The following is a 25,400-nucleotide window of genomic DNA, read 5'->3' on the forward strand; positions in this document are numbered from 1 at the left end:
GGTTCCATGTTCTCAAATTCCACAAGGTTCTTTGTTTTACAGTATTTATGCATACATGTCTTAACTTGTTTACCAAATCAGGAGATCATATTTCCTTCTCTTGTTACTCTTCACTATTGATTTTTCTGCTTATGTTGAAGGTTTTTGAATTTTCTTCTCAAAAATCTTTGGTAATTTTTCCTTTTTTCCACCCTTATTTTTCCATATAACTCATATTCTCATTCCTCCCCCTCTGATTATGGTTTCCTGGAGGCTTGGATCTCACAGAGTCACTACCTCCTCCCATGCCATAGTTCACCAGCTTGAGTCTCTGCTATCAGGTTCCTAGGAGTTTTCATTTTGAAGTTTTTGTTTCAGGAGGTGAGGTGATATTTTTTCTGTTTCTACTTTGCACTCTGGTTATAAGACATTTGGGCAATTTTCTTTCAAGATTTCTTAAAATAGAGGCTGCGTGGGCCCTTTTTGTGTGTGTGTGTGGTCATGGCTTTTGCTTAGTCCAAGTGATTCTTAAAATTTTTTCTCCTGTTTTCTAGGTCATTCGTTTTCTATATGAGATATCTTATATTTTCTTCAATTATCTTGTCTTTTGACTTAGTTTTAATGTTTTTATTGTCCTATAGAGTTACTGGCTTCTTTTATTCTAATTTTCACATTTTGTTATTTCAACAAGGTTTTGTACCTCTTGTACCAAGATGTTCATTCCTTTTCCATTTTTTTACTCATAGTTTTCATCTTTTCCCTCTATAACTTTTTTTTCATTCATAAAAAATTATTAAATTCCTTTTTTATCTCTTGTTTCATCTCTTCTCAGGATTCTAGGTGAATTTGTGCCCAAGCTGTGTTTTTTTTTTGGGGGGGGGAGCTTTGCTTGTAGATGTTTTGGAGTCATTCTGTTTTTCTAGATTGGTGTCTTGAATATCCCTGTCATTATAATAGCTTTTAGTGGTGTGTTCTTTTTTTCATTTGTTCATTCTTCTAGCCTTCTTCCTGACTTCAAAGTTGATGTTAGAACCAGGCTGTTTGTGCATTTATGGAGGGAAAGTCTGGACTAGTCTTGTTGCTGCCTTCTTGGTGCGTTGAATGTTAAATTATTCCGGAATCTTAGGAACAGCTTAGGCTGGGAACCTACGCGTTTTCAGTGTTCCCAAAGTTGTATGATCCTAGGGTAAATTCTAATCACTGCCCTTCTGGTCTGAGTTCTGCAAGTTCCTTACCTGGGTTTGGGTTTAGGCAACAGTAGAGCACTGCTAGACTCAGCCCCACTATCAGCCAGCTGTCTGGTTCAGAGTGACTGCCCTGGTTATTCTTCTGTAGGCTTCAAATTGGCCTACAAGCTAGGACTGAGATCCTACTCAGCTGTTCCCTAGGGTCTGAGCAATATCAGAGTTACTTGCTTCTGAACTTCTGTCTTCTTAGGGTATAGACCAAGGCCCAGTATGGTTCCTCACCCTGGAATGCCACACCTGGGCACAGATTCCCCCTCCATTCTGCCCTGGATCTGTGATCTTCAACTAGGTAGTAGGCAACAAAGCTGCCAGTAGGCATCTGCTTCTGCATCCTATACTAGGTCTTCCACGGTATAGACCTTGCCTTGCCTTTGGTCATCATCTCTGGGTACTGGGCTCTGTGCAGTAGGTTACTAGCTAGATGCTGTCCCAGGTATCCATAAACCTCACTGTTTATCCTTGCTATGCTAACCTTGGCTGAAAATCAATGTGATTTTTTTCTGAATTTTCCTGATCAGGATTTGGTGTGGTGCGTTATTTAGACGTCTGGAGGATTTGGGGGGGGACGGGGAGCTCTCTGTACTTCTTTCTGCTGCTCCTGCATCTTAATTTCACCTCCAAAAAGGGAATTCTCTGTCAGTGATTTCAGTTTTCTCATTGAAGTATGAGACACATCTGCCACAACAAACCCAGGAACTATAGGGAGACAATTAGAAAACACTTTTCACACAAATGAAGTCAGATGTGAATAACTGGAAAAATATCAGTTGCTCATGGGTAGGCCATGCTAATATAATGAACATGACAGTTCTATCTGAGTTAATTTACTTATTCAATGCCATATCAATCAGACTACCAAAAGGTTATTTTATAAAGCTAAAAAAATAACAGAATTCATCTGGAAGAACAAAAGGTCCAGAATATCAATGGACTCAATGAAAAGAAATGCAAGAGAAGGTGGCCTAGCAGTCCCAGATCTAAAAGTGTATTATAAAGCAGCAGTCATCAAAACTACTTGGTGTACTGGCTAAAAATAGAGTGGTGTATCAGTAGAATCGTTTAGGTACACAAGATATGGTAGTCAATGACTATAGTAATCTACTGTTTGAGGAACCCAAAGACCCTAGCTTCGGGTTTAAGAACTCACTATTTGACAAAAACTGCTGAGAAAACTGGAAAATAACATGGTAGAAACTATGCATAGACCAACATCTTACACTGTTTACCAAAGTAAGGTCAAAATGGGTACATGATTTAGACACAAAGACTAATACCATAAGTAAATTAGGAGAAGAAGGAATAGTGTACCTTTCAGATCTATAAAGAATGGAAAGAATTTATTACCAAAGAAGATATAAAGAACATTATGAAATATAAAATGGATAATTTTGATTAAATTAAATTAAAAAGGTTTTGTAAAAAGCTAATGCAACCAAGATTAGAAGGGAAGCAGAAAGCTGGGAAACAATATTTATAGCCAGTGTCTCTAATAAAGGCCTCATTTCTAAAATATATAGAGAACATAATAAACAGAAAGTTGATTTAACCTTGAATTATTTAAGCAAACTATTGAAAATGAGAAATGAACAACAAAAAATGACCTTAACATTGATTCTAAAAATTTTATTCAGAAGTTAAACCAATGGAAATTAATTGCATTATTATTGGGAAGTACCTTAGTCAGAAAACACTTATTTGCTAAACTGGGAGATATGTCTGCCAAAGACAATACAGTTTTAGAATATAAATTCATGTATAAAACCTTATGAAGAAAAATATGATGATTTTGAGTAGTATCATCTCATAAAACCAAGAGAAGTAATGGAGGGTAAATTTTAGGAAGCTTGGTAAGGTATCCATGTAAGCAAAATCATCCCAAGGACAATGGAAGAGAGGCTACAAAGAGAAGGCAAAATGAAAAGATCTGCAAAAATCATTTCAACAATCTTTTTTTTTTTCCCCATTAAAGATAGTAAAACCATCACACACATAATCCTAAGTTAGCAATTCATGGCTATGGTACCTGAGGTACTTACAGAGAAGGTAGAAGTGGCTTTAAAGAGAACAAAAGTGGAAGGGGCCAAACGCAAAATTTCAAGTATGTAGAGAGATTTTTCTTGGAGATGTTACAGTTCTGAGAGAATCAAGAGACTGTTATACAGAGAATCTGAAGGACAAGAGGAATATACAAAAAGCATAGAAAAAGAAGTCTTGAAGCTTATTAATAAATTTTTAAATGGCCAGATATCTGAATTTTGAAAAAAAGTTGGATTCTTCAATATGCTACACATAGCTAAAATAAATATGTGATTTGGTACCATGATTTATTTTTTCAATACTGAGGCATTGTAATATCATGGAAAGGACACTTAATTAAAGGTAAGGAAACTTTTCCTTTCCTACTTATGTGACCTTGGACGAGTTATTTCATATCTCTGGGGTCCCAGTTTCCTTATTCGTATGATTTCCCACTTTTCTTCCAGTACCAAATCCTGTGAATGCCTAAATTTGTCAGCAATATAGCATATTAGAAAGAGTACTAAATCTGGAGTTAGAGGACTTGGGTTTGAACCCAGCTCTCCTATTGCCAGGCATCTACGTAGGCCAGTGGATGTATTGCTGGGCCTATAGTTAGGAAGGCTCATCTTCCCTAGTTCAAATCTGGTCTCGGATGTGTAATAGCTGTGTGACCCTGGGCAAGTCATTTAACCTTGTTTGCCTCAGTTGCTCATCTGTAAAATGAGCTGGAGAAGGAAATGGAAAACCTCTCCAGTATCTTTGCCAAGAAAACCCCAAATGGGGTCACAAAAAGTTGGACATTACTGGAATGGCTTAACAAGAACAATGAACTCCTATTGCTATTGGTGTGACCTTTGGCAAGTTTACTTCACTGGGCCTTAGTTTGTTCACCCGTAAAATGAGTGTTTTAGACTAGATGATCACTCGTGTACCTTCCCACTCTGTATCTCTGACTTGTTGTTCATGTAGTTTATAACCACAACCCAAGCTTCGTCATATATTCTGATTCTTGTCCAAATCATCATAAAAATGCTCTTTAGAGAATCCATATTAGACTTCACAAAAGATGGAAAATTATTTAAAGTTAAATGAGTCATTTTAATAATTATCCTACTTTCCTGTAAAATGTGAAAATTGTTTAGAAATTCACATGGTGGTTTTTAGTGGGAAAATTTACGTCCCAGCAACTACTTTTTGGAATATAGAAGCTTCTAAAGATGGCCCCGACCAGACCAATGATACTTAAGCCTAGAATAGATCTTTATTATAGGTTCATTTAACATCACATAAAGGAAAGTATTTAATTTGGGGGGAGGAGGGGAAGGAATGAAATAGGAGAGTAGAAAGGGAAGAAAAGGGCAAGGGGGCAGTCAGAATTACATTCACCAGAGGAATAAGATACAACTGTGTTTCTAGAGGGACAAAATATATCGAGAACTTGTTGTTGTTGTTGTTTATCCTTTGTCCATTGTTGTTGAAGAGAACCATGACATCAGAAAAATGATTCCATGACTTGCAAGGGAGGGCTGTGCAAAGTCACCACCCTCACCTTCTCCTCCAGAGCCGTCGGGGTCCAGTGGCCAGATATAGATAAGGACAACTGGAGATGGCCCAACAACTTAATACAAATTAATGCAGTAGACTCTGGGCCTTGGGTGAGATCATCTTGATGCCATAGCAAGAGGAAGAAGAATATGTAAAAGTGTCTTCCAGTTTTAGCCCTCAGATTGTGTCAAACTCTTATCTACTCCTCATTCAGTTACTGTACACTTAGTTTAACCCATAGAAACACTCCTGGGTTGACCTGTGCAGCAGGGCAACTTCACAGTATTGTAAGAGAGCCCAGAGTTTAATAGAAAGGGGGGTTCCATCTGATTTGGATCCATCCAGTGGCTTTCTTACCACTGATGTCACAGGTGAGGGAGCATCAGTTAACAAGGGTATTCATAATTTCCAGCAAGGAAGACAGTACAAGGTATCAGAGCAGTTACCAGGCAAGAAGACAAAGGGGGCATCTTGAGTAAATGCAACCTGTCACAAGAAAGACTAATCCCTATCCTTCCCAAACACCCACTCCCCATAAAAAAACAGAGGCTTTTTAGCCTAGTGCCATTAAAGAGGAAATGTTAAAAGTCTATATAACTGTTAAGAGTAGTTGGCGCTGAAAGTCTTTCTGAAGCCAGACTCCCTTTGCTTCTTCTATTATTCTGTGACAACTACAACATGCTTGAAGCTGTAATTATATGCTTTTTGGAGATTTCGCTGAAGTTAGGGGTTCATATGAGGGTTGCACCAATGGCATATTTTCCCAGTGCAGTAACTGTTGGCATGATATTTGATGGTTAACTAATCTCTGAACTACTGCAATTAGCTTGTTTTCCGTAGTGTGAAATTTAATTAAGACAGAGTACAGACTTTGGAAAGAATGTTTGTGAAAATGTATTTTAAATGTACATTGAAGGTATGAGTCAAATACAATTTATTTAAAATGTTTATTAACAAGAGCCTTAGAAGTAGTTTGTTTCCAGAATATTTTAATCTCCTTCACAAAATGTGTGTACCATTACGGAAATCCCAAATTTTAGCTAATGACTTCCTACATTTTAAGTTCTACAAAATAATCTGGCTCTACTAACAAAGATAAGTGTTTTATTAACCTTATTTTCACATCGTATATGTGTTATGGTGTTTTTGTTAACTGGTATTCTAATACCCCTTATATTTTGCATTAGGAATTAGAATATTAAAATATAGTTCACTTTTATATTTCCAAATAAGTTCTGTCATAGCATACCTCCTGGAAGAAAGATTTTTTGTTTTTATTTGATTATACCTGTGATTTCATTGATATAGGGATCTCCCTTTGGAAGAATTTACTCTACTAAGGCTTTCTTTGCAATTTATGTTCTAAGAGAGTTGCCTGGTCTTTAAGTCACTTGCCCAGGGTCATAAAATGGTAGGAGGCAAAGGTAGAACTTGAACCTAGGTAAGGGTGGGGTGAAGATTCTCTACCACAGATACTGCCCTTTTCACACTGGGTGAGGAGAAGGAATAATAAACCTCAGAGCCTGAGGAGGCAGCTTCTAGATTTCTGAATGGCGGAGGCCATATCAGCTACAGAGCAGTTACTGTTAACTCCAGTCCAGTACAGGCCTATCCCTGCAGCGATACTCCACTTCCGCCAGCTACCATCTTACATTCAGTAATGATATACTGCTTCTATATAGTGACTAGTGTCTTGGCGGAGCAGATCGTTGCAAAACTTTACTACGTCTTGAGGGAGTATTGGGGAAATGAAGGTCTTGCTGATGGGTCAGCATAAACGAAGATAGTTTATTGGTTATATTGAGAATTATTCTTTCCAAGGATCAATAAGCTACATATTAAGATATATACAACAATGTGGTAATTAGATAATTTATGTAAAATGCTTTGTTAGTGTTAAAAAGTGTGCTATGTAAGTGCTAGGTACTACTATTATTTCATAGCTAAAATTATTTTTCAGATATTTCTTATAATCTTTGTAGAGCAAGTTTAATTAAATGAGTGAGTCATCTTGAAGTTAACAGGAGACAAAATCAAGAAAAGAATCAGTAGTAAAAATTCATGTCCTCAAGTATCAATGACATAAATACCCAGAATTTAAGCAACAAATGAGGAATCAGATGGGTCTTAATGTAAGGAGCCAAACTTGATCTCATAGGTTATCACTGAGACTTGATGAAATGAACATCTGACTGTATCATGGATCTAGATGAATATGTCATATTCAAAAGAAACTTAGGTCAGCAAAAGCAGAAGACATGATGTTACTGTTTCTCTCCTTTTCATATTTATATCCTGAGGATTTAGCACAGTGCTTGGTACTAGATGTTCATTGATTGATTGATAAGATGTACAATGAAGAATATAATCCAAAATTATTATAAGTGTAACATAAAGATTTATGATACCAGCCAAAGCCTGTACAGTTGGTCAGGATGGGGGGAAATTAAGTCAAGCTAGGTATATTTCTGATTGGGGAAAAAAAGAGAGTGAGGCAAATATCTACGTCACTTACACACTTTTGTTGATCGTGTCCTTGATCTTGCCTTCACACACAAATGTTAGTTATTCTTTCTTTATCCAATCATAATCTTTCGTTTTTCCATCTTTCCTTTTGTCTTAAAAACCTTAATCCCTGTTCTTTGTCTTGATCATGACTTCTAGTTCCTCATCCCCTCAGTTCTTTTGTAGGCCAGTATACCTGCACTGGATGTAGTTCTCCCTTCTTTATCTCAGCCCCTTTGCCAATTACTTAAACTCTACACTATTCTTTGCCCTTGTGTCCCTCACCACCCTGTCCTTTAGCTTATCACAATTGGACCGTCCTACCATACATATGCTGCTGAATGAAGCTAGAGAAAAAAACACAAGACCCACACTGACTGAGTCCACTATACATAATCTCATAATCTCAACTGGGTCCGCACTGTAGCAACATGGTGCTTTGGTACTTCCCAAATCATTTCTCTATCCTGCTCACCCTGGTGGCTATTCCAGAGCTTTCCGTGCTTTCTCAGACTTTTCACTGCCTTCGCTCCCCCATGTTCTCTCAGCTGAGGATCTTGCTTCAGACTTCACTGAATAAAATGATGCCATTCACCAAGAGCTGCTTTTTCTTCACCCTTCCTCGTTGTATGCCACTGAGACATCTTCCCCACTATCTCCTCCATCACTTCTGTCTCACACGACAAGGGGCTCTTCTCCTTGCCAAAGCAAACCTTTTTATAGGCACCCTTAATCCTGTCCCTTTCCCTTTTCTCCTGTAGATTGTCCCCTCTTATCAACTCACTATCTCTAATAATCTTTAACCTCTCCCTGTGTCATGGCTCCTTCCCTTTTGCCTACAAATATACTCATGTCTTCCTAGCCTTTAAAAAAAAAACAAACAACTTTATTTGATCTGACCATCTTCACTAGCTATTGTCATATGTCTTACCTCCTCTTTTTTACTATATGCTTTGAAAATACCATCTATAATAAGTGCCTCCAATTCTTTCTTTCCTCTCACTCAATTCTAAACCCTTTACAGTCTGGCTTCTGATTTCGCAATTCATCTGAAACTGCACTCTCCAAAATTGCCAGGGATCTCTAATGGTCTTTTCTCTGTCCTTATCCTTCTTGACCTATCTTCAAATTTGACTCTATTCACCACTGCCTTTTCTGGATGCTCTTGCCTCTCTAGGTTTACATGGCACTACTGTCTGCTAGTTCTTCTCCTTGTCTAATGACTTCTTCTCAGCTTCCTTTGCTGGATGAATCTTTATCAACATCATGCATATTAACCATGGATATCCCTTAAAGTTCTGTCTAGGGCCACCTTCTTTTTTTTTCATCATGACTTTCATAGTCATGTAATTTTTATTTTTTTAAAATTTTGAATTTATTTTGAGTTATCAACAATCACTTCCATAGGCTTTTGAGTTTTAAATTTTTCTCCCCCTCCTTTCCCACCTCCCTCCCTAAGACAGGGCACAATCTGATATAGGCTATACATATATATTCCTATTAAACATATTTTCACATTAGTGATGTTGTGGGTAAGAATTAGAACCAATAGGAGGAACCACCAGAAAGAGGAAACAAAATACAACAGAAGAAAAAAAACAGCAAATAGTATACTTCGATCTGCATTCAAACTCCATAGTTCTTTCTTTGGATGTGGATCGCATTTTCCATCATGAGGCCTTTGGAGATATCTTAGATCCTTGTATTGCTGGGAAGGGTTAAGTCTGTCAATATTAGTCATCACACAACGTGGCTGTTACTGTGTACAACATTCTCCTGGTTCTGCTCATTTCACTCAGCATCAGACCATACAAGTCTTTCCAGGTTTTTCTGAAGTCAGCCTGTTGATCACTTCTTATAGCGCAATAGTATTCCATTACATTCATATACTACAACTTGTTCAGCCATTCCCCAGTTGATGGGCATCCTCTCAATTTCCAAGTCTTTGCCACCACAAAAAGAGCTGCTATAAATATTTTTGTACATATAGGTCCTTTTCCTATTTGTATGATCTTTCTGGGCCCTCTTCTGTTTTTTCTCTGTACTATCTACCTTGGTAATCTTATCAGTTCCCATGGGTGTAATTACCATTTCCATTCAAATGATTTCCAGATCTATTTATCCAAACTTAATCTCTCTCCTGAGTACTAGTTTTACATCATCAAGTGCCTTTAGCCATTGGAATTGCATGGCCCATGGATGTCTTAAACTTGTCATGTCTCAAACAGAACTCATTTGGCCTCCTCAAACCCTCTTCTTTTCCCAGCTTTCTTATTATTTTCAAGGGTACCATCATCCTCTGGGGTAACTCCCGCAACATTGGTGTTATCCTTGCCTTCTCTCTCTCACTTAGCACACATATCCAGTCTTTTGTCAAGTTTTGTCATTTTTGCCTTCATAATATCTCTTACAAACTTCCCCATCTCTTCACTTACACACTTGCCACCTTTGTGCAGGCCCTTATCACCTCATATCTGGCCTATTTCTGGTTGGTTTCCCTGCCTTGGGTCCCATCCCATTTAGTCCCATTATACTGCAAAGGTGATTGTCCTGAAGCACATACATGTCTCGCTATATGGTCACACCATCACTGTTACTTAATAAACTGCAGTTGTTCTACATTACCCCCAGGATCAAATATAAAATTTTCTGGCGTCGTAAAATAAGGTAAGAGTCCCTCAGGGTTAACCCTAAAACTCTGAAAAGAGATTTAGCTGCCTTAATTCCCAATCTGCCACTGAGAGTGGGAGGTTTGAGAAGTAGCACTAGTGCTTACATGTGCTACATTTTTCAAAGCACTGTGTTTTACATAAGCAGCTAAGAAAAGTTTTATATGATGACAAATTTCACTACAGTGGTATTAATTTGGGAATAATGTGGTGAAAGTTGGTACTATTTATGTGCTACCAAGGCAAGATCACATGGAAAATTATGGTTTCCAAGTATGATAATATAGATAAAAATTCATCCCAAAGCAAAATCTTATTGAGAAATCATCATAAAATAAAATCTTTAAAACACCTAAGCTGAATTTTTCGTTTGATTTCCACTTCCAAAAAAATTAAATATGCAGAAGTGAAGTATCCAGTGACCAAATAATCTGCGAATTCTAACTAAATTAAATAATACCATGTACGACCTGACATTAATATTTAAAAGACCTAGGATTTTGTCCATAAAGCAACTTATTCTACCCAGAGCAAATTGAGTCTGTCTATAACTCAGTCTTATAGAGTTGATTGAGGCAGAAAGAGATTGTAGTACATACATGTTCTTGTTCACACAGCTACTGTCATAGGTAAGAGTTCATTTACATCCCTTTCTCTCTATTACACAGCTAACACTAGTATTAATTCTTATTACCTCTTTCTTTGATTACTGTAGTACCTTTTAAATTGGTCTTCCTGTTTCACCTGTCTCCCCACTTCAATCCCTTCTCCCTTCAGCTGTCAAAGTAATTTTCCTAAATCATAAATTTCACTATTTTACCATACACATAATTAATAAATTCTAGTGGCTCCCTCTTACCACCAGGATCAAATATAACATCTTCTTTTTGTCATTCAAAGGTCTTTACAACATGGTTTCTTTGTACCTTTTCAGTCTTCTTAAACTTTATTTAACTTTCTATACACACTAGAACCTACTACTATGGCTTTCTTATTACTCAGGACATTCCATGTCCTGACTCACACCTTTATGCTCTCCCTCCTAACTTCTTTGAAGAGTCATCATGAATTATACCTTCTGCAGGAGACCTTTTCACAATGCTTTTATCTCTGAGATCACCTTCCACTTACTCTTATCAGTGTTTTGTCTGAACATCATTATATCCTGTTGTCTCCCTCTTTAGAATGTGACTTGTTTGAATAGAGAGAGGGTTACTATTTGTATCCACGGTGCTGGACAAGTAGTTCCATTCCTCCAAGGATATGACATCTTGGATGCCAGAGCACTCCACTCCTTGGCCAGTTCAAACATGTCTCCTCAAGACTATCTCTTTCTCAAGGTTAGCTAGATCCTCTAATGACACTTACCATTTTTCAAGTTCTCACAACATCCCATACCCCATGAGGATAAAGATAAAAACAGGAAGTGGCCTTGTCCCCAGACCCAGGTTTGCTTGGGAATCCATGCATTCACAGACAGAGATGGTGGAGAGAATGCCCTCCTGTCCTTCCCAGAGCTTAGACTCATCTTTATACTTTGTGGCCAGAAGGAAGGAAAGACCTGTTTCGCATTGTCCTTTGGAATTACACACTTAGTTACAGCTGAGCAGCCATTTAAAAGGCTTTTCTTGACCATAATGTAAGTGATCAGCAAACAGTCCTGGTATTCCTGCACATGCTCCCACCTCCCATTACGTGTTTTCATGCAAAATTTCCAGAAGGAAGCTCAACTCCCCTAGAGGTGTTGCAGACAGAGTATTTTGAGCTTGCACCCAGGACAGGGAACATTGGCCAATCCCCTAGTACACAATATAACTGTAAAAGGCAGGGACTGAAATAGAAAGATCCCTGAACTTGGAATCAGGAGATTCCCCAAACCAAGAGATAAAGGCTGTTTGATCCTAAAGAAGTCCCTTTGCCACCTTTGAGCCTTTTGTACAGAAAGTGCTTTGTAAACTTTAAAAGTATAGAAATGGGAGCTGCTATTTCGAGATTTTTAAAATAAACATAGAGTTTAATCTTTGCAAAACTGATCAGTTTGTTATTTTATGCAGTAATTTTGTGTTTGTTTTTTGGGATTCATTGTAAAAGTCTTCAGTTGAATTCAGTTATATACCCCAAGATGTAAAACCTGTATTTGGTTTATAATCATTATACATATTCTTTTTTGTTTGTTTTTTGTTTTTGTTTTTTTAATTGATTTATTTATTTTTAGTTTTCAACATTTACTTCCACAAGATTTTAAGTCCCAAAATTTCACCCCATCTTATACATGTTCTTAATATTAATAGTATCCCTTTGCTGAAATGATGCCCTAAAACTTTTGATTTAGATAGCAATTCCAGACAGTAAGATAGCCTTGGGAACTGAGAAATTGAAAGTAGACCTAAAATTAATAAATGTGCAATAATGATCCATTGCTTCTTAAATTTAAATGTATTTGGTAATACTTTTTAGATTCAAAATCCTACATGATCACTTTATGGAGATGCTTTTTGAGTCCTGTTCATTTTATTAAATATCCAGTGAGAGCCAAGACATTTTATTTTATTACATGTGTCTTTTTTCCTTCAGGATTTTATTGTGTTAGAATTTTTATCCATGCTTTTTCTGTTAATATTTTTTTCAGGAGTATGATGATGGATATGGCACTGCTTATGATGAGCAAAGTTATGACTCCTATGATAACAGCTATAGTACCCCAGCACAAAGGTAAGGAGCAATCCTTACTTACTGTTCCTGATACTGAGTACTGTCCAAACTACATTTTTTGTCTAACGTGAGAAATAAAGTAACAATCAAACCACAGCATATATAAGTTTACCACCAGCTTAGAATTATGATTCCTATATGCTATTCCCTATAAAATGGAGGTAATTAAACTTGTCCTGCCTCTTTTTATTTTTTTTAAAGTATACCAGTCTCATCAGTCCTTCAACAGAGATTTATTAAGTGTTTACAATATGCCAGACACTTTTGTAAGGAAAGGCAATAACAGTCCCTGCCCATGGCTAGATCATAGAAGGTACAAAGGTGACAGTAAGTTGGAAGAACACTGGAAAGGTAGAAAGGCTCCAGGTTGTGAAGAGCTTTAAGTACCAAACAAAGGATTTATATTTGATGCTGGAAGCAACAGAGAGAGACGCTGGAATTTGTTGAGTAGGGAAGGGACATGGCCAGATTTACTCTTTGAGAAAATAACTGATAGCTGAGAAAAGGATAAATTGGAGTGAAGAGAAACTTGAGTCAAGAAGACCAATTACAAGTCTATTGCAGTAGTCCAGACAAGAAATGATGAGGGCCTATAACAGGATGGTGGCTATGTCAGAAAAGAGAGGGGGATATATAGGAGAGATACTGTAAAAGTTGAAATGTAGGGATTTGATAACAGATTTGATATGTTGGGTGAATTCAAAATAGGAATCAAAAATCACACCTTAACTTGTGAGCCTGGATAACCGAGAGGATGGTGGTGCCCTTCAATATGAATTCAGAAGAGGGGGTGATTCTCAGAGGAAAAGTAATGACTAGTTTTGTTCTGTTGAGCTTGACATGCCTATAAGAACATCTAGTTCAAGATGTCTAATGAGCAATTGATAATTCAGAACTGGAGTTCAAGAAAGAGACTAAACTAGATAGATAAATCTGGAAATGATCTGCATAGAGAATCCATGGAAACTAATAAGGTCACCAAGTGGGAGAATATGTCAAGACTTGAGAATTTACTGGAAATCTTTAAGTAGAAGTTGGATACCCTCATATAGGTATATAGGAGAAGGGGATTTATATCTCCACTAAGAGTTTGACTGGATGACTTCTGGGATTCCTTTCAACTCTAAGTCAGTTTTTTATTCAATAATTAGTGAGATCAGTCAGTAAACATTTACTAAGCACCTGCTGTGTGCCAGGTGCTATGCTAAGTCCTGAGGATACAAAGAAAGATCAAGGACAGCTCCTGCTCTCAAGGAGCTTATACTCTAATAGTGTAGACAACATACAAAGAACTATGTACAAATAAGCTATTTATGGGATAAATTACAGATAACCCACAAAAGAAAAGCACTAAAATTATGGGTGATTAATTCCAAATGACATGAAAAATTTTCAAAATTAATCTGGACCTAAAATACAACACATGGTATTAAGTGGTGCAGTATATAGAGTGCCAGGCCTAGAATCAGGAAGACCCAAGTTCAAATCTGGCCTCAGTCACTTCCTAACTGTGTGATCCCGGGCAAGTCACTTAACCATGTTTGCCTTACTTTCCTTATCTGTAAAATGGTTTGGAGAAGAAATGGCAAACCACTTCCAGTATCTTTGCCAAGAAAACCCCAGAAGGGGTCATGAAGAGTTGAACAGGACTGAAATGACTGAACAACAATTAAAATATAAAAATACTTCCCAAGAAGCTCTGCTACTATGAAGGTATTCTGAATTTCATCAGATGATCATGTGGGCCAGTGAAAATGTTAATGAAATGTTTTGATAAAATATATGTACAGCATTCCCCTTATCTATCGTTTTAATTAATCTAGTTAAATAAAACAAAGCAATACTGGTCATTTGGCATGGCCTATCTGTGTTGAAGCCATTCTGGCTCTTTGTGCTTTCTTAATACATTCTAGAATTTTGTCAGGAATCATAGGCCTATCATTTGTAAGCTCTTTTCCCTTTTTTGAAAACCAGGACATAACACTTATTACTCAGCTAAAATTCTTGACTTCTTGCTGTCCCTCATATCCAACACTCCCATTTCTCTACTCTCTTCCCCATGCCTGGTGTATTCTCCTTAACTCCACCTTTTGGCTTCCCAGGTTGCTTTTAAGACTAAGTTCAAATTCTGTCTTCTGCAGAAGACCTTTCTGAGTTCATCTCCTCCTTAAGCCTTGCACCTCTCAATTCTCATTGCAAGAGCCTTCGCTCTGAGATTACCTTTCATCTACTCTGGATATACATATACTCTGTATGTGTGTGTGTGTGTGTATGTATGTATGTATGTATGTACATATGTACATATATGTGTATATGTAGTTGTATGCACCTTATCTCTCCTATTGGAAGTCAAGCACCTTGAAGGCAAAGATAATTTTGCTTTGCCCCCTTTATAAATTCCTAGCATTTAGCTAGTAATGTTGACTGACTGAAATTTTTATCTCCTAAATTAATAACAGTCTCTTAATTGTCATATTTCATTATCTTTTCTCAGTCTTCATCCTTCTTAATCTACCTCGCTGCATGTAGCACTGTTGACCACTCTCTCCTCTTGCAAACTCTCCCCTCTGGTTTTTTCTGATAACATTATCTCCTTGTTCTCTTTCTGCCTGGCTGACCGCTCTTCAGTTTCTTTTGCTGGATCGTTATCCACGTCATGATATCCCTTAGCTATGTATGTTCTTCAGAGTTCTGTCCTAAATTCTCTTCACTTCTATGACCTCTCAGTAACTTCTGTAGCTCCCATGGCTTTAATTATTATCTCTATGCATGTTATTATAATAATAATGACATCAGCTGGTATTTATGCAGCACTTTAAGTTTGAAAAGAGCTTTCCATGCATTATCTTAGATGACTCACAGATATACATATCTAGCCTTGGGCTTTCCATTGAGCTTTAGTCCTGCATCCCAAATTAGACATTTCAAACTGGCTATCTTTTCAAACTTAACCTGAACTCCAAACCTGAACTCATTATCATTTCTTCCTCTCCAAACCTTCTCTTTCAAATTTCCTTATGACTTTCCAAAGCAACACCAGCATCGTAAGTTTATAACCTCATTATTATCCTCTACTCTTCATTCACCCTCACTTTACATCCGCAGTCACTTGCCAAATCTTGCTGTTTATCCCTGTGCAAAAACTCTGACATCCGACCCATTCACTGCACTCATAGCTACCCCCTTAGTTCAGGCTCTCAGGAACTCTGACCTAAATTGTTGCACTGGCCTTCCAAATGGTCTGCTCTCCTCAAATCTTTCTTCACTTTAATCTGTCCTCCTCTATATCATTGCCAAAGTAGTTTTCCTTACAGACATCTCTAACCGTATTACTCTCTTATTCATGCAACTCCTGTAGTTCCCAGCTGCCTCTAGGATAAAATATAAACTCTCTTAGTTTTAAAGTCCTTCATGACCCAGACCCAACCTGACTTTCCAGCCTAGATAAATATTACTCTCCCACTCTGTAATCTAGTCATGTTGGTCTCTCCATCTCCTGTCTCTGGACTTTACAATAACTATTCTTCCATTTCTCATGCGCCCCCAACCATACCTGGAATGCATTCTCTAGTCTTCTGCTCAGAATCCCTACTTTCTAGATGCTTCTAAAGTACTACCTTCTATACGAATATCTTTACCTGATTCCCCAAACTGGAGGAAATGTTAGTGTTCTCACTTTCACACTACTTTGTATTTAATTAGTTTGTATTCATTTGCATTCATCCTCTTTCTTCTGCACATACTGATGTATATACTTGTCTTCCCCATTAATATGTAAGTTCCTTGGGAGAAAGAATTATTTCATTCTTTATATTTATATCTCTAGCTCCTAGTGCAATGACACGTTGATTGATTGATTCTTTTCTTTATAGTCAAAAGATCATTTTCCTTTGAAGAGAAAATAAAAGTAACAATTGAATAACTGTACCTTTTCTCTGTAGTCAGTTATCATCCTTTCTGCCTCCAGCAGAGGTTCTCTTCTGACCATCATCTTTCTCCCAATAGAGTTTTTAAAAAATTAAAATTAAAAAAGCAAAACCTGTTTGTTATCAGTACCTTTCTTTGACTGCCTCTGCTCATTATGAGTTTTAGTATTTCTGGCCTCATTCTTACCTTACCATTCCTAACTGAACCAGGAAAAAAAATGTAAACAATGACCATAACAATGCAAATGGAGACTGACTGGTATGAAAATAGAATGACAAAACTCAGCCTTGATGAAGAAATATTCTAATATTAGAATGCAGTCTTTCCATTCTTAGCAGAGATGGGGAACTGTTGGGGTAAGATGTCACATATACTAAGAGAATTGGTTAATATGTTGGTTAGTTTGCCTAAGACTTTGTTAGAACTGCTTTTCTTTTCTTTTCTTATTCTTTTTTTTCAAAAAGTTTTTAATTCCTATGAAAATAAAAGGGCAGTGAAAATTTTTTAGTTTCGAGGTCTTTATGTGGACTGTTTTTCTTTTTTGTTTGTTTTTTAGTGCAAGGGGGAAGGTACTGTCTTACTAACGTGGAAAGTTAGAGCTGGAAGTGATGTTAGAAATCATTTAGTCCAGCTACCCTCCTTTTATATTTGAGGGAATTTAGATTTAATGTGGTGACTTGCTTGACTTAGTCAAGGTTATAGAACTGGAACTGGAATCCAGGTTTTTTGCCCTTTCACTGGCATTATGTGCAGAATGGCCTAAAGAGGAGAGAGTGACCGTAGGTTCTTACATCTTATAAAGTAACCTTGTATTTTTATATCATGTCATCTTCCAAATATATCTCACCCACCTCACCTATCAATCAAACAAAATCCTGAGTAACAAAGATTAAAAAAGAAAAAAAACAGAAAGCAATTCAGCCAAACTAACACATTAGCTGTGCCTGACTGTATATGCAGTATTCAACAGCCCTATTCCTCTACCTAAGTATATCTAAGGTACATGGGACTCAGGAATACCTGAGTTCAAAGCCTGCCTCCCTGCCTCAGACAGCTTTATGACCCTGGGCAACTTATCCACTTGTCAACTTCAGTTTTGTTATCTCTAAAATGGGATTGGTAATAATACCTACCTTACAGGGTTGTTGTGAGCATCAATGAGTTAGCATATAACTTGCTTTGCAAATCTTAAAGTCCTATATAAACCTTAACTAGCTATCTTGGGCAAAAAAAAAAAGAGTGGAAGAAGGTACATTTTCACTACTATTCCTGAAGGTCAAGGTTGATCATTGTAAGTCTTTCCATTCTTTCAAGAATTCTTTGTAGTCATCATTTCTTATAGCACAGATATGTCCCATTACATTTATGTGCCCCGGTTTGTTTATCTATCCCCAAACAAAGGGCATCTTGTTTATTATCTCTTCTTTGTTGCTCTGAAAACTGCATTTATAAACATTTTCATGTTAAGAGAACCCTTTTTGACTTTTTGGGAATGTGTGTGCCTACTGGTGGTATCTAAGCCAGAAGGTATGGACTTTTTAGTTACTTCCTTTAGCATAATTCCTAATTTTGTTTCAGAAGAGTTAGACCAGTTCACAGTTCCACTAACAGTATTTTAGTGTGCCTGTCTTCTCCAAATACCTACAACCAGTCAGTCAACCAACACTTACTAAATATGTTGCCAAGTATTAAACTAGGTACTTGCAGTACCAAGACTTAAATGAAATAGGGTCTTACCCTCATATTGTTCGTGTTGTAGTGTACAGCATGAGGTCTGTGTGCACGTAAGTATGTGCAAAATAAATGCAAAGTAAGTTTGCAGGTTGGCACCAGTTGCTGCAGAGAGCAGGAGGGGCTTTCTTACTTCTTTATAGCCGTTGTTTATTTTTATGGTTATGTGATTCAGTTCATTTTGTATCCCTCCATATAAGATTTTCCATGTATGTCGGAGGTCTTCATATTCATTCTTTCTTAGAAGCCATTAACTATTTCCATCTTTTATCATTTTTGTTATTTGCTAGATATGAAGAAGCTCCTCTGAATTGTTCTGACTTGCATTTCTTTTATTATTAGTGATTTAGAGCAAACTTTCCTCTACTTATTGTTTTCAAGAAGGAAGGGAAAAGAAAATAGTTCAGGAAACCCTTTGACCCAGATCTTTCCTTGGGCCAATTTTGGCCCATTATACTTAAGCTGAGAGCAGTATACAAAATTGAATACTATTATGTCACCAGAAACAGTAGCACAATAAGGTATGATACTGGATTTAATTTATCACATTTGAAAATGCCCCTCTTAAAACTTAAAATATGATTCGTTTTAAACTCAAGATTTCTTTCATTTTACAAAGCATTTAAATTTGCTTCTGAAACTGGTTTTCTAAATGTTTTTAGAGAATTGGGGGCTGTTTCCCCCTAATTTTAAATTATCAGCAGTAAAGTTAAATTGAGCCAGTTATATAACAAGGGCAATGAATAACCAGTGGTCAAGCCATATACTCGTTTTCTGTCCACACACAGTAGTAGACCTCTTCAGGAGTTAATAGTCAGTAAGCATCTATTTAGTGCCTTATGCTAGGCACTGTGCTAGGGATGCCAAGAAAGACAAGGTAGCCGCTGTTCAAGTTCTTCTGTCAATGTACATTCATATTTTGCGTTTGAATAGATGTAAAAATCTTCAAATACTTTCACTCAACTTTGCAAACCCCTTCTGGTTTCAGTGGAAGCTGTGTGTTTAGATCTGTAGGTACTATTTTAAAAAAGTGAGGAAAATATACCACTTAGTAGTCCTAGTTTCCGGGTAAAAGTAGCACGTGACAGATCATCTTGTTCTGCATAGCCCCACATAGGAGCAGGAGAAAGATGAAGTCTCTGGCATGTGAAGGACATCTGAGGGTTTGCATTTGTTTGACTTTCAGATTAGTAGCCAAAGGATTAAACTACATAAAATAGAAATTAAGATTATTCAGATTTTTAGCAAGTAAGAAAATTTGAAGAGGGAAAAAAAAGCAAAAGAATCTTTACCTTAACTTTGGGAAATTGCAATATCTGTGACAATACATAGCACAGTTAAATTTAAGTGTATAATCAGAATAGGATAGAAATTGTTAAGTTATGATCATTCTTGGTACTTTTTCAATGCACAGTGTATGGAATGCAAAAAGGCTAAAATTGTTGTTATTATGTTATTCTATGTGTTTTATTCTACTGGCAGTTTTAGCATTATTTTATTATTAATTGCTTCTTGAAAGCTGTCCTACATAAGTATGAAAATAATCATATTGAATTCTCTGTTATGTAAGAAATTATGATCTGTTGTTTAATTCAGAATGTTTTAAGTTGGTCAAATTATTTTTTTTCAGGGTTTTAACATCAGTGGTGACTTCTTGTGCTTTTAAAATAAGTTCATAATGTCACATTTATATTGAAAGTTAAGGTTCAATATAATTCAAAGTACTTTCCAAACAATGACCTTATTAGAGTATAAATTAGCATTGCCATTTTATATGTACACTGAGATTCAGAGAAGTTCATTAAAGCACTTGACCCTAATAATACACCTAATAGATGTCAGAGCCTGGATTTGGGTCTAGGTTTCTCCTAATTCCATTTCACCTCTGTAAGTTATTATAATATATCAAGAAGTTCCTTGTTAGCATTCGTCAAACAAGGATTTTTTTTTTAACCAGACCTGCCTTTCTGATTTGCAGCTATGTTTATCCATGTGGCAATTCAGTGCTTCCAAGAATGTTTTTTGAAAATAAATTTTGCTTCACCTGATCAGACAAGGCTGATCAGACAACTCCCTAACATTAGAAGCTCTGATGCTTCTTTGCAAATGTTAGTGCTGTGTAGATATCAACAGCCCACAATAATTGGTTTGACTAAAAGCTTCTGTCAGAATGGCTATCATAACTGTTCCTTTGCTTACAGACAAAGCCTTAATTCCCTCCAAAGTTTTTGAGCAAAAAACTCAGAAATAGTCATTAGAGCTTTTTAATTTTAGAACGCAAATAATTTTATTAGAAAAATACTTGTAATTAATATGTCCTATTACATAAAGATAAGGAAAAATATTTCGCTAACAGATTATTTCCTTCAACAAATATTCTTGCATTGTTATGTGCAAGTTACTGGGCTAGGTACTAAGGGGATACTAGACATTACCCAAGAAAAGCATACCTTGCCCACAAGAGAAATTTTGTGTTCTCAGATTGAAATGTATTTATTTTGAAAATAAGTAGTATTAATTTCCCTAAAAGCATTACCTAGGAATGCTAGGTCTGCCTCTTTTACCATTTGGAATCTTCGTGCAGGATCTACGCAAGTGTTTAGGAAGACAGTAATAGGGCAAAGGCAAGTGAGTACTAATAAATCAATTGCCACTGTCAGTTCCCTATTTAATGTTCTCTAGAATACATGAGATTTATCACTAAGGAATTGTAGAATAATGGCAGTATATGGAAACAAAGTCCACCAGGGATGTGTACTACGTCATTTGGATTTAGCGCTGCCATCTGCTTAATAGCATCAAGATGACTACAGAGGTACTTATGATCAACCATTCATAGCAGTGACAGATGCTGCCTAGAGTTAACATGCCAAGGAAAGAGGTTTGTTACCAAAATGCAGATTGTGTGACAAGGTTGCTGAAAATGGGAATTTTTTTTTTACCTGTCCAACAGCTAAAGTTTTTTTTTTTCTTTCAAGGCCCTATGTTTAAAGAATATTTATTGAACCAGAGTTGTATATTCTTTTCTCTATCAAACTTGAGGTTGTTTCTAATTGTAAGATGGCACTAAAAGTGTTAGTTCAAACATTTGTCTATATGGTCTTATCTTTCAAACAGAATGGAAATAACATTTCTGTGATTCCTGACCCTTTAAATGTACTTCTTGCTAGGTCCATAATAATAGAACCTGTGAAGGCTTTCCCTGAGTAATAAGTAATAATTAACCCAGTGAAATCTCACCAACCTAATTAGCATAGTTTGATGTTCCCAGTATACAAATAACTTTTCTAAAATATAGCATTGAGAATTCATTTAGCTTAGCAATTTAATTCATAACTTAAAACAGAGAAGGACCTTAGAGGTCATATAGCCAAACCCCATCATTTTACAGATAAACCTGAGACTCAGAGAGGTGGTCTCACAGTTAATGAGTAGCAGAGCTAGACTTTGGAACTCAGATCGTCTGACTCCAAATCTACCAGTGTTTTACTGCCTCTGAGGAGCAGGAAGATCACTAGACTTGGGCCCAGGGTTTCATTACCTCTACTACCATTCGCAGTCTCTAAAATGAGTGGCAGAGTCATTTAACTTTTCTTTAATATGCTCATCTCATCAAAAGGTGCAACTTCATGGGTTTATTTTTAAGACAGTGCTTTGTAAAGTATAATGTATTATAAGAGAACAGGCATTTATTATCCTGAAATCATTTTTTAAAATATTTAAAGGCAGAATAATAGAAGGAAAGGGGTCTAGATCTGGGGTCAGGAGGCCTGGACTCGATCCTCAGCTCCAATATTAAGTCACCTTACCTCTCAGACTCAATTTTCTCATCTCTCAAATGGGTTTAACGTCATACTACTTATTTTACATTGCTTGAGGAGAAAGTTCCATGTGAACCCTAAACCTTGCTGTGTAGTTGTGAATTAATCACGAAAATCGATTCTTACTTAAATGGATTTATGATCTCATATGTGTGGGTTTGCTTTCAGTTGTTATTCATTAATTACCTACTGTATGCCTGACACTTTTTTAAACTCTGCTCATACAGTCAAAGATGAAATAAGTTTACATTCAGTGGGTAGGAGACAATTCGAACATATACAAAGATTAAGTAACTACAGTAAAACAAAGTAATTTTGTTTGGGGAGAGCACTAACTGGGAGGATCAGAAAATATCTCCTGAGCTGAGCTTTGAAGGGAATAGCTAGGGAGACAGTGACACTGGAAGGTAGAGGTGATGGGGGATAGTATTCCAGGCATATGAAGAAGAGCCTTTGGAAATACACAGAGGTGTGAGATAGAATGTTATTCATGGAAAACAGTAAGAAAGCCAGTTTGATAGCACTATAGAGTAAAAGAAAGGTGAGTAATACAAAGTCAGTCTAGAAAGGAAAGTTGGGAAAGGCCTTTAAAATGTAAAGAAGAAGGATTTGTATTTTACCTAGAGACAAATATGGATTCACTAAAGCTTCTTTATGAGAGGATTGATATGGTCACATCTACATTTCAAGAATATCAAGTTGATAGCTTTGTGAAACTGAATTGCATACAAGGAGACCAAGAAGGAGGGTCTTGAGTAGTCCATTTCAGAGTAGAGTGGTTCTACCACCATAAGTCATAGCCCCTACATGCCTTCTTATCCTATGGAATTTTCACTGGAATAGTCTATAAATCCTTCTCAGAACAGTGTATCTCAGATGGTTGGCCCTGGCACTTGTAATAGGACATCATTTTCACTAGATGTGTCACAAAATTTTTAATGTTATGTTATTGAAGATAAAATATATGCCCTAACCTTAAAACTGATGAATATTACATAAGATGAGAACATGTGGAGGGCTATGATGTGTGTTGGAGTTACCCTTATTCTCAAATAACTCAACAGAAATAGTTTCTCTTTGTATAGAAGAGAAACTTATGTATACTCAAGTCTCTATGTTCAGTGTACCCCAATTCCTTATAACAAAGGATGCTGCAAAAAAACTTTGGGAACCACTACTGTGGAGAATATACCCAATATACTAGGGGCCTTCCTCTGGTTCTTATAATATCTCTAATGTACCAACATGACATTCCACCTATAAATCTATTGTCTCTGATTCTCATTATATAGAATCACAGAACCACAGTATTTAAGAGTAAAAAGGATATCTAGCCCATCTATACATCAAAGGAATCCCTACTAGAACGTACAAGAATGTACCAGTCTCCATAGAGGTGGAACTCATAACCTCTTGAAACAGTCCATTACCCTTTTGAATAGCTCTATTTGTGAGGAAGTGGGTTTTTGGGGGGTTTTCCACTCTAACTTCAATCCTAAATTTATTGTTGTTCAGTTATTTTTTTTTAGTCATCTGACTCTTTGTGACCCTATTTGGGGTTTTCTTGGCAAAGATATTGAAGTGGTTTGCCATTTCCTTTTCTAGCTCATTTTACAAATGAGGAAACTGAGGCAAACAGTTAAATAATTTGTCTGGCATCACACAGCTAGTTAGTGTCTGAGGCAGGATTTGAACTCAGGAAGATGAGTCTTCCTGACTTCAGGCAAGGTTCTCTATCCACTGCACTTACCTAGCTGACCATCCTAAATTTGCCTCATTGCAACTTTACCCATTTTTCCTGGTTTTGCCCTCTGGGGCAAATCTTATCTTACCTCCATATAATAGCCTTTCAAATATTTGAAAATAGTTATCAGGTCAATCAACCAACAAGTATTAAGTGCCTATTATGTGTGAAACACTGCCCTGTTACTGGGGATGTAAATACAATGAATGAAACTCCTTGAAAAGAGATGATATTTTAATGGGGAAGACAAATACATCAAGAACTATCTACAGAATAAATATAAGGGAGATTAAAGAGAAATGCAAGATAGTTGCACACAAGGTACTTTTAGATCAGTTGAGGGAATAAGGGAAAGCTTAGTGTAGAAGATTCTGGAGCTTATCTCGAAGAAAAAATGTGAGTTTATAAATAAGGCAGATGATGAGGGAGTGCATCCAGGCATGAATAACAGCTAGAGCAAAGCCGTAGAAGCAACATACAGAATGTTGTATGTAACAGAGTTTGGCTTGACTAAGAATGGGACAGTAGCTTGAGACAAAATTGTGAAAGTAAATGCTGAAGAGGATTTTATTTTTTTATCCTAAAGGCAGTAGGAAGGCACTGGAGTTGATTAAGTAAGGAAGTAACAAAGAGTCACATCTCTTCCCTTGAGTCTTCTCTAGAGGAAAAAATGGTTAGTTTCTTCAAAAAATGCTTATGACATAAGCTCAAGGCCTTTTACCATCCTGGTTGCCTTTTGCCTACAAAGAAGACTCGAAACAAGTGGTCAGACAAGTAGAAGAACCAGTAGAGAGAAGTGTTCCTAAAACTCAGAAAATATAGAACATCGAGAAGAAGAGCAATGTCACATGCTTCAGAGAAGTCGAGAAGGGTGAGGCCTGAGAAAAGCCCATCGGACTAGGCAATTAAGATATCATTGAGAACTTCGTAGAGAACAGTTTCAGTTGAGTAATGAGGTTAGAAGCCAAACTGCAAAATACTGAGAATGTCGGAGGAAGAAGAAGAATAGAACTGGTGAATTAGGACCACGTATTCTAGGAGCTTGGCTTTAAAAAGGAAAATAAGGGGCAGCTAGGTGGTGCAGTGGATAGAACATCAGCTCTGAAGTCAGGAAGACCTGAGTTCAAATGCGACCTCAGACCAAACCTGGGCAAGTCACTTCACTCCAATTGCCTTTAAAAAAAAAAAGAGGAAAATAGATATGACATAAGAGCTTGAGGGGATGTTAGACTTCAATGAGGTTTTTGTTGTTGTTTTTATTAAGAATGGGAGAAACTTCAGTTTGTATGTAGGCAGCAGGGAAAGAATACATAAAAAATTCAGGTTAGAGAATGAGATGGTACAAATGTGGTTACAGTATCCTGGAGAACGTGTGAGGGCATGAGATCAAGAGAAGGTTTGACAGTGACTAGCAGGTCATAACAACAACAGCGACAATGATAATAATGATCACGATAGCCAGCATTTATCTGACACCTACAATAATTGTAGGTGTTAAGCA

The 25,400-nt window shown here is 36.8% G+C and overlaps 1 protein-coding gene across 4 annotated transcripts in view; it reads left to right on the forward strand.

The window, feature by feature from the left end:
* KHDRBS3 (KH RNA binding domain containing, signal transduction associated 3) overlaps positions 1–25,400 on the forward strand; it is a 305,049-nt gene that overhangs the window by 229,721 nt on the left and 49,928 nt on the right. For all 4 annotated transcript variants that reach the window (XR_002326690.2, XM_020997915.2, XM_020997916.1 and 1 more), the window contains exon 7: positions 12,594–12,676. Coding sequence is in view for 3 of the 4 variants with exons in the window: in XM_020997915.2 (XP_020853574.1) it covers positions 12,594–12,676 (83 nt within the window). In the remaining variant the exon portion in view is untranslated. The remainder of the gene's footprint in view (positions 1–12,593; positions 12,677–25,400) is intronic.

The sequence above is a fragment of the Phascolarctos cinereus genome, unplaced genomic scaffold (assembly GCF_003287225.1).
Source record: "Phascolarctos cinereus isolate Bilbo 61053 unplaced genomic scaffold, phaCin_HiC Scaffold_4;HRSCAF=312, whole genome shotgun sequence".
Lineage (NCBI taxonomy): Eukaryota > Metazoa > Chordata > Mammalia > Diprotodontia > Phascolarctidae > Phascolarctos > Phascolarctos cinereus.